The sequence below is a fragment of the Monodelphis domestica genome, chromosome 7 (genome assembly GCF_027887165.1).
Source record: "Monodelphis domestica isolate mMonDom1 chromosome 7, mMonDom1.pri, whole genome shotgun sequence".
Taxonomy (NCBI): domain Eukaryota; kingdom Metazoa; phylum Chordata; class Mammalia; order Didelphimorphia; family Didelphidae; genus Monodelphis; species Monodelphis domestica.
In genome coordinates, this window is record NC_077233.1 from 208,544,118 (window position 1) to 208,554,177 (window position 10,060).

The window sequence follows — 10,060 nt, forward strand, 5'->3', positions numbered from 1 at the left end:
AAGCCATAAAGACAGCATTTTTTAATATACATAGGATCATAGGTCCTAAAGCTGTTGTTTGGAATATCAAGTGAGAGAACATGTGTAAATAGCCCAGGAAGACCAAAGAACTCACACAACATGTCTGATGCCCTGATAAGTGTTGGTGAGTTCTTGCATGTGTTTGACGTTAGCTAGCAGGGTATGGGGGTTTCTTGTCTTGATATAATCTGAGAAATAAAATTCGGTCTTGGAGGAGGTTGAGAACTGGACAGCAGCAAACTGGAAAAAAAAAAAAAGACCACACTAGGCTGACTTGCTCAGGCCACATTTGGTCCTTGCCTCCCACCAAACTGATTCCCCAACTCCCAGGACCCAAACATTGGGCTCTAGCAACACACATGGAATGAAGAATTGCTCAGTTTTCTCATCACATCTTCCATGAATTCCAGGATTTTCTTAAAATCATTCTCATTTATGCTATGGGATCCATCGAACAAGAACACCAAATCTACATCTGCTTTTAGACACTCTGCACAGGGAACAGACATAAGAAAGTCAGGGGAAGAGATTCTCAACATCCCATCCCAGTGCCATTCCTGTCCCCATCCTCTTGGTATTGCCATGGGCCAAAGGACAAAGCAATTCAGTAAACTACATTTTTTCCCTTGTGGTCTTGTCACTCTCCAAAATGAGAAGCCACTTTGCCAGGGCTGGGTTTCCTCTTACCCTGATAACCAGGACGTATAAGAAGTTCTGTTCCACCCAGATTTGGGGTGAAGATGTAGCAAAGACCGCTTAAATAGAAGTTTTGATCACATTCTCTGGCCAGACCAGGGTCACAAGCCTATGGGAAAGAAAGCCAAAGATGGAGAAGAGTTGGAGGCCTATTATTATTATTATTATTATTATTATTATTATTATTATTAGGCCATCTATTGACCTATCTGTTGCTATAATTTTAACTTAAAAAAAAATTAGAAACAATGCTACTGTTATCAGATAGGGAAAGTTTTGTAGAATAGCTTGCAAGGAACCTCAGACCTGGAAAGTACAATATGAAAAGTGAAAATTGAAAAATACATTAAAGCATATAACAGAGAAATATGAAAATTAGCATGAAATTTCAAATATGGAGCACAGAATTCAGAACTGGAAAGAGACTTGAGAAGATAGAAAAGGAAGGTCAAAAAGAAAAAGAGAAAACAAAAAGTAAATGAAGAGAGGGTCAATGTAGCACTTTTTAAAACCTGTTGAAAAGAAAAAAAGAAAAGAAAAGAAAACTAGAATCACAGACAAATATTCAAAGTAACACTTTAAATTGATTGCTTACCCTTAATAAAAGCAATCTATACACAATAAAAATTCATAGTTTCAGGTATAATCTCTTTTTTGTTCTACTTTGTATACAGAAATACTCCTTTGATTTGAAATTAAATTTAGAATAAAATGAAAAAAATTTTAAAAGGAACTTTAATATACAGAACAAGGGATTTCAGAATAAAAAAACCAAACATTTCAGGATTGGAAGATACATTGGGATAGAGAACATACATAGAATATCAGTTAGAAGAGACCTGGGGACAAGGAGAAAAGAATGTAGACTATCAGAGCTAGAAGGACTTCAAACCCAGAGCATAGAACTTTACCAGTGATGGCAAACTTAAGCACAGGTGCCAAAGGTGGCAATGCACAGCACTCTCTGTGGGCACATGCTCCACCCTCCCAGAGTTCATTACTAGAAAGGCAGAGGGACTATGACAGAGCTGCTCCCCTCACCCCTCTCCACCATGCCTGATGATATTTTTTTTTCACATCCCCACCCCTCTGCCCAGCAGCCAATGGGAGCACACAGGGGGTAAGGTGAGCAAATCACTGGTGGCAGAGCTGGAGGGGAGTGGAGCACTTGAGCCACTCCCCTTCTCCTCTCTACACTCACTGAGGACTTTCCACATTTGACCTGCCCTTTCACTCTGTAGCCCTATAAGAGAACTTCTTCCCTCCCCTGTGTGGGGTAAGGGGGGGGGGGGGGCAGGATATACCCAGCACTTGCTAGGGGGGAGGGGCACAGCACTCTGTTTCTAAAAGGTTCACCATCACTGTACTATACTATACTCTCTCTGTATATTTGTGAAAGTCCTATGCATACTATACTATATATATAATATACTATATATTATACTGGCTGCTTTTTCCTGATTAGTGGCATGTCCATATTTCTTTTGCTTTCTTCTTTTTTACTCCTGACCTTTTGTATTCTAACTTTGTATATATGGTGTCTCCCCTCTCCTCACCACCTATCAGAATACTACCTATATTTATATTTGCTATGTGACATTTGATAAATCATGCTCCATTATAGCCATATTTTCTTCTCTATAAAGGGAAGGGATTGGACTAGATGGTCTAAGTTCTGTCCTAGCCTTGATATTCTATAAGAAAGTTAAATTTAAGACAGATACCCATTCTCCATGAAACTTTAAAGTCCTCTCAAGCCCATAGTATTTTCTTCTATGACCACCTCCAGTAATTATTATTTAAACCCTTACCTTCTGGCTTAGTATCAGTTCTAAGACAGAAGGGCAAAAGGATTAAGCAATTGGGGATAAGTGACATGCCTAGGGTCACACAGTTAGGAAGTGTCTGGGGCCAGATTTTGAACCCAGGTCCTCCTGAATCCTGGCATAGTGCTCTATCCACTGTGCCACTGTGCCACTGAGCACATGGTTGTCTATCCATTAGCCTCCCCAATCACTCTTTTCTTGATGAATCTTGATGATCTCTCTCATTCTCTCTGTTTTTGTCTGATTGTCTCAAACCCTCTGAGTCTTTGTTCTTTCCCCTTTTTTTCCATTTATTTTCCTCCCCTCCCTCCTCCTCTTTTGCTTCTATTTCTCTTACCATAAGGCGCCCGTCTATGGGGTCTGAGGCCAAGGTCATGCCTACATACTTGGAAGTGAGATTGGCATCTGCAGTAAGAGAGAAGATCAATACCAGAGGTAACCCAGAAAGTGAGAGAAACTTCTTTACCATGGTCAAGCCTCCCACTACATATCAGGGCTCTCACCTCTCAGGTCTAGAGCCTGGCAGTGTCCTGTGGCTGGATGGCACTGATAAAGGTTCCCAGTATTGTTCCCCTCACCAGGAGCTCCAACGACGACCCTGATGAGAAATGCTTTCTGTGAAACAGAGATGCCTGAATCTTGAGGAACAATGGAACTCCTATGGAATTAACTCTCCTCACTGGAGGATTATTTTATTTATTTATTTATTTATTTATGATTAACTCTCCTCACTATGGCAGAGCTGCTCCCCTCCCCCCTCTCCACCATGCCTGATGATATATATATATTTTTTTTCTTTTAGTCTTTTAGGTCCCCAGAACAATGTCAGATGCAGCTTTATAGAGTCCTCAGTATCACTCCCCATCTACTATACTTGCTGGTGAATCTTTTTCATCTTTCCATCATCCCTCCCTGCATGGGTGCTATACAATTTCCAAAGCACATATTTATACAAAATATAATATTATGTGAACTTTGCAAAAAGTCCTAGAATGGAGTCAAGGCAGGAATAATTATCCCAATGATTTTCTCTGTTTAAACCAGCCTTGTGATTCCACTGCGTTAAGAAACTCCTGGTGTGAAAACCCTCTTGTACGTACAACTCATTTGTACATTATAGCTTGGAAAGTTGCTTGAGGGCACTGAGAGGTTAAAGGACTTATCACACAGTATGCATGTGTGTTAGAAACAAGACTTGAACCCAAGTCTTCCAGACTCCAAGGCCTTCAGTTCTCTCAAATGTCCACAGATAGTTAATGTCAAAATGTCAAAATAACTAAAGTCAAGGGGGCAGCTGGGTGGCTCAGTGGATTGAGAGCCAGGACTAGAGATGGGAGGTCTTAGGTTCAAATCTGGCCTCAGACACTTCCTAGCTGTATGACCCTGAGCAAGTCACTTGACCCCCCCTTGCCTAGCCCTTACTGCTCTTCTGCCTTGGAGCCAATACACAGTATTGATTCCAAGATGGAAGGTAAGGGTTTAAAAAAAAATAACTAAAGTTAAGTCTCCCCATTCTCACGCCAGTGTGCTTCCTGCTACCTTACACATCGTTCACCCTCCATGCCTACAGAAGTTTGGGAGGTAAGAACCAGGGCCTCGCCCTTGGGGACTGACCTCAAAAATCAAAGAGAAAAGAATACCTAGGATAACCAGCATATTGACTTAGAAAACCACAAATTAATTATTCTATTATTCAGTATTATATTTTTACTCATTTTTGTCAAACATTTTCTAATTACAAATTAAGTAAAAACTCTTACTTTCCTTGGAATTTATATTAATCCAAAGCAGAAGAGCTATAAAGGCTAGGCAATGGGGTTAAGTGACTTGCCCAGGGTCACACAGCTAGGAAGTGTCTAAAGTCAGATTTGAACCCCAGACTTCCCATCTCCAAGTGCTCTATCCACCAAACCACCTAGTTGCCTCTCCCCCAATTACTTTTTAATCTGGTTCTCCATTATGCTGGGGTTTTGCTGCTGCATGGGGCCAAGTTTGACACCTTTGCTCTAAGGCCTTACCTATTTTCAACCTGCAGAACCTGATACCCAAAGTGGATCCCTGCATCCTGGAAGGAAAAGCTCTTGGGATGTTTGGTGTCCAAGTTATAGCTTGAAGCCAGGGCTGCAAGAGAAAGAGCAGAGAATTAGGGTCTGGTGAGACCTCAAAACATTCCCCTCTGTCTCCCCAACCCTTCTGGCTCCTTCTCCCCATTCCCCCTTACAGATGTAGGGATGAGAAAACCGAGGGGTTAGAACTAAGAGGAGGCCAGGGCCTCAATAAAGTCCTAAATGTTTCATGTTTATCTACTCTTTCCTGGCTTACAAAAAGGAGATGGGAGAATGTGCCAGGGATAGCAGTAAGGAAGATCTGTATGATAAAGGAGAGGGGATAGAAGATAAAGAAGGACCAGAAGAGAGAGAATTCTCTTTCTTCTGTTCTCCTTCCCCTTAAGGAAATTTTGGTTTTAAGCTCCCAAAGTGGAGCTGTCTATCATTGACCAGGGCTGACCACAACATATTCCACTTCCCCATTTTATGAGGTTCCATTTTCCCTAAAAGTCCAAAGATTCGGGTTCTGCCCCCCATTTTCCCCAGAGATGTGGACTTCTGCCTCTCCAGATCCAACTCTCCTGCTGGGTTCTACATTCAGATTTCTAGCTTCTACTTCCCCAAGGGCCTCCCTTACCCCTCCTCTCACCTATTGACTTGTGGTCCTCCCAACTCCTCAAATGTGCAAATCTTTTCACTCTAACCTCAACCCTGGCCTACACTGGTCATCAACTCAGGATTCCCCAGAATATTCTATCTCACTCTACCTCAAACATTCAACCTCAAGTACCCACAGCTTCTTAATTTCAGAAACCTCTTCCCAGCCTTTCCACTCAGCACCTCCTGTTTCCATTTGTGAAAAGCATTATGAACTGCATTTTCTAATGTCTAATTCAACTGTTTCCTGAATCTTCCTTTGTTTCTGTTTCCCAGCCTGCCTCTGCTGCTCTTTCTATATTCCGTTCCCCTCAATATTTTCTCTTTTTCTTGTCCTCTAGAATCTTGAATTCCAATCAGGTTGTCCATTGTTGTGCCTTCTCCTCCTCTTCTGATTGCTCCTCTTCCATGATTCAATTCCCCAAAAACCTCCCCAACACACATAGCCTCTACCCAGGCTCCTGTTTCCCCCTTAGTGTCTGCCCTTCCATGCTCTGTTCTTCTGAACCCAACTTACCCCAAAAAAAGATCCCTAGAAGAGGCAGCTTGAGTAAAGTGCTGGCACCCTTCATGGCACTATGGCCAGCGTGGAGAAGGGTCAAGGAAAGAGATGAGAAAACTCAGAAATCTCCAGTTCTGGGCTTCAGAGACTCTGTTGGGAAAACTAGTTGCCAACTCAAGGTAAAAGAAGGAAATGACTGATCTCTGGGTTTCTAGTGGTGAAGATTTGAGCAAGGGAGGGGATGAGGGTGTCACTTGAGTGGTTGATAGAGTTATGAAACAAAAAGGGACTTAAAGAGGAAGTGTAAGCAGGTTAGACATTTCCTGCCCCTGCTGAAGTTCTTATCAGTCCAAACTAGGCTGATTGCATCTCAGCACTCTTAGGTTGTTATCTCACAGATTGGTAGAGCTGGAAGGGGTCTTAAAAAGTGATCTAGGCTAAACTCCCTTGTCTCATAAATAGGGAAACTGTGCTCCAGAGAGAATGAATTTACACCCTTAACAGATTTGGTACAAGGGAAAGAACACTGGGTTTGGATGCAAGAGACTTGACTCTGAATCCCAAGTCTTCTGATTCAAAGTCCATTGCTTTTGGTTTTAAATTACTGTCTCAAAAAAAAAAAATTCACTGTCTTTTTGCTTAACTCACCATTCAACCCTCTCCCACAACAAAGAAAACTGGTTAGTGGTGCAATGGATAGAGAATCACAGCTGAAATCACAAAGACCAGAACTGAAATCCAGCCTCAGATACTAATTAGCTGTGTGACCCTGGGAAAGTCACTTAACCCTTTATGCCTCAGTTCTCTTGTAAGTAAAATAAGCCAGAAAAGGAAATGGCAAACTACTCTAATATCTATTTCAAGAAAAACCTAAATGGGGCCATTTCTGTTTCAATCTCTTGCTACTGAGCTTTGTTGGTAATATATAGAAAAGCTGATTATTTTGTTTTTGTTTTTTTAATATCCTGCAGGTTATCTAAAGTTTTTCATTTTTTTAATAAATCTTTTAGTGGATTTTCTAGGATTCTCCAAGGATGCCATCACATCAGCTTCTAAGAGTAATCGTTTATTTTCCTCATTGCCTTCTTTACTTTCTTCAATTTCTTTTTCTCTTATTACTAAAGCTAACACTTCTAGTCCAATATCAAATAATATCAGTGATAATGGACATCCTTGCTTCACTCCTGATCATATTGGGAAGGCTTCTAACTTACTACCAGGATAGACGATACTTGCTGATGGTTTTAAGTAGATACTACTTATTATTTTAAGGAAAAGTCCTTTTATTCCTATGCTTTCTAGTGTGTGTGTGTTTTAACCCTTTCCTTTCGTCTTGGAATCAATACTGTGTATTGGTTCCAAGGCAGAAGAGTAGTAAGGGCTAGGCAATGGGGGTTAAGTGACTTGCTCAGGGTCACACACCTGGGTTGTGTCTGAGGCCAAATATGAACCCAGGACCTCCCATCTCTAGGCCTGGTTCTCAATCCATTGAGCTATCCAGCTGCCCACCTTCCTTCCTTCCTTCCTTCCTTCCTTCCTTCCTTCCTTCCTTCCTTTCTTCCTTCCTTCCTTTCTTCCTTCCTTCCTTTCTTTCTTCCTTCCTTTCTTTCTTCCTTTCTTTCTTTCTTTCTTTCTTTCTTTCTTTCTTTCTTTCTTTCTTTCTTTCTTTCTTTCTTTCTTTCTTTCTTTCTTTCTTTCTTTCTTTCTTTCTTTCTTTCTTTCTTTCTTTCTTTCTTTCTTTCTTTCTTTCTTTCTTTTCTTTCTTTCTTTCTTTCTTTCTTTCTTTCTTTCTTTCTTTCTTTCTTTCTTTCTTTCTTTCTTCTCTTTCTTTCTTTCTTTCTTTCCTTCTCTTTCTTCCTTTCTTCCTTTCTTCCTTTCTTCCTTTCTTTCTTTCTTTCTTTCTTTCCTTCTTTCTTTCCTTCTCTTTCTTTCTTTCTTTCTTTCTTTCTTTCTTTCTTTCTTTCTTTCTTTCTTTCTTGTTTGTTAATTCTAAGAAAGAAGAGGAGCCAAGGGTAGGCAATTGGGGTTAAACAATTGTCGGGAGTTGCACAGCTTTTTTTTTTTTTTAATTTGGTCAATTTCAAACTTTATTCCTTGGTTAAAAAATCATATTCTATTCCTCCCTCCTCTTCCCCCGCCCCTCCCATAACCGATGCACAATTCTGCTGGGTATTACATGTGTCCTTGATCAGAACCCATTTCCATGTTGTTGGTGTTGGCACTAGGATGTTCATTTAGAGTCTCCATCCCCAACCATGTCACCTCCATCCATGTATTCAAGCAGTTGTTTTTCTTCAGTGTTTCTCCTCCCACAGTTTTTCCTCTGAATGTGAATAGTGTTCTTTCTCGTAGATTCCTCCAAGTTGTTCAGGATCACTGCATTGCCACTAACGAAGTCCATTACATTCAATTGTACCACAGTGTATAGGTTTCTGTGTAGAATGTTCTCCTGGCTCTGCTCCTTTCACTCTGCATCACTTTCTGAAGGTTGTTCCAGTCTCCATGGAATTCCTCCACTTTATTATTCCTTTGAGCACAATAGTATTCCATCACCAACATATACCACAATTTGTTCAGCCATTCCCCAATTGAAGGGCATCCCCTCATTTTCCAATTTTTGGCCACCACAAAGAGTACAGCTATGAATATTTTTGTACAAGTCTTTTTCCTTATTATCTCTTTGGGGTACAAACCCAGCAGTGCTATGGCTGGATCAAAGGGCAAGCAGTCTTTTAGTGCCCTTTGGGCATAGTTCCAAATTGCCCTCCAGAATGGTTGGATCAGTTCACAACTCCACCAACAATGAATTAATGTCCCTACTTTGCCACATCCCCTCCAGCATTCATTACTTTCCTTTGCTGTCATGTTAGCCAATCTGCTAGGTGTGAGCAGCTGCCCCCCTTTCTAGTGTTTTAAATAGGAATGGGTGCTGTATTTTGTCAAAGGCTATTTCTGCATCTATAGAGATAATAATGTGATTTCTGTTTGTTTGGTGACTGAGATGGTCAATTATGTTGACAGTTTTCCTAATAATAATAACCAGTCTTGCATTCCTCTTATAAATTCCAACTAATCAATAAGCACATGAAAAAGTGTTCTAAATCTCTTATAATCAGAGAGATGCAAATCAAAACAACACTGAGGTATCACCACACACCTAGCAGATTGACTAACATGACAACAAAGGGAAGTAATGAATGCTGGAGGGGATGTGGCAAAGTTGGGACATTAATTCATTGCTCCTGGAGTTGTGAATTGATCCAACCATTCTGGAGGGCAATTTGGAACTATGCCCAAAGAGCTCTAAAAGACTGCCTGCCCTTTGATCCAGCCATAGCACTGCTGGGTTTGTACCTCAAAGAGATAATAAGGAAAAAGACTTGTACAAGAATATTCATAGCTGTGCTCTTTGTGGTGGCCAAAAATTGGAAAATGAGGGGATGCCCTTCAATTGGGGAATGGCTGAACAAATTGTGGTATATGTTGGTGATGGAATACTATTGTGCTCAAAGGAATAATAAAGTGGAGGAATTCCATGGAGACTGGAACAACCTCCAGGAAGTGATGCAGAGCAAAAGAAGCAGAACCAGGAAAACATTGTACACAGAGACTGATACACTGTGGTACAATCGAACATAATGGACTTCTCCATTAGTGGCAACGCAATGTCCCTGAACAATCTGCAAGAATCTAGGAGAAAAAACACTATCCACAAGCAGAGGACAAATTGTGGAAGTAAAAATACCAACGAAAAGCAACTGCTTGACTACAGGGGTTGAGGGGATATGACTGAGGAGAGATTCTAAATGAACACTCTAATATAAATACCAACAACATGGAAATGGGTTTGAATCAAGAACACATGTGATACCCAGTGGAATCTCGCATCGGCTATGGGAGGGGGGGGGGGATGATCTTTGTCTCCAATGAATAATGTTTGGAAATGACCAAGTAAAATAATGTTAAAAAAAAATAAATCCCAACTAATCTAGGACAGCTCTGAAGGACATATGACAAAGAATGCTCTCCACCTCCAAAGAAAGAACTGTTGAAATTGGATACAAATCTAAGCATACTATCTAACACATTAATTTATTTATGGTTTTATTTGGGGGGTTCAGTTTTATATAAGTATTCTATTACAACAATGACCAGTATGGAAATATGTTTTACATAACAATAAATATATATATAACCCAGATCAATTTGCTTACCATCTCCAGGAAGGGAGAGGGAAGGGAGGGAGGGAGACAATTTGGATCTTATAATTTTGGAAAATGTATGTTGAAAATAATTACATGTAATTGGGA

General features: G+C 40.5%; 1 protein-coding gene across 1 annotated transcript in view; it reads right to left on the reverse strand.

The window, feature by feature from the left end:
• The window catches only part of ITGAL (integrin subunit alpha L), a 42,381-nt gene extending 36,435 nt beyond the window's left edge, over positions 1 to 5,946 (reverse strand). The window contains exons 1-7 of the mRNA XM_056806382.1: positions 5,766 to 5,946; positions 4,562 to 4,664; positions 3,047 to 3,141; positions 2,881 to 2,948; positions 709 to 826; positions 381 to 511; positions 116 to 261 (exon numbers count right to left, since the gene is read on the reverse strand). Of these exons, the coding sequence (XP_056662360.1) occupies positions 116 to 261; positions 381 to 511; positions 709 to 826; positions 2,881 to 2,948; positions 3,047 to 3,141; positions 4,562 to 4,664; positions 5,766 to 5,820 (716 nt within the window). The 5' untranslated portion in view covers positions 5,821 to 5,946. The remainder of the gene's footprint in view (positions 1 to 115; positions 262 to 380; positions 512 to 708; positions 827 to 2,880; positions 2,949 to 3,046; positions 3,142 to 4,561; positions 4,665 to 5,765) is intronic.
• Positions 5,947 to 10,060: the final 4,114 nt, after the last annotated feature.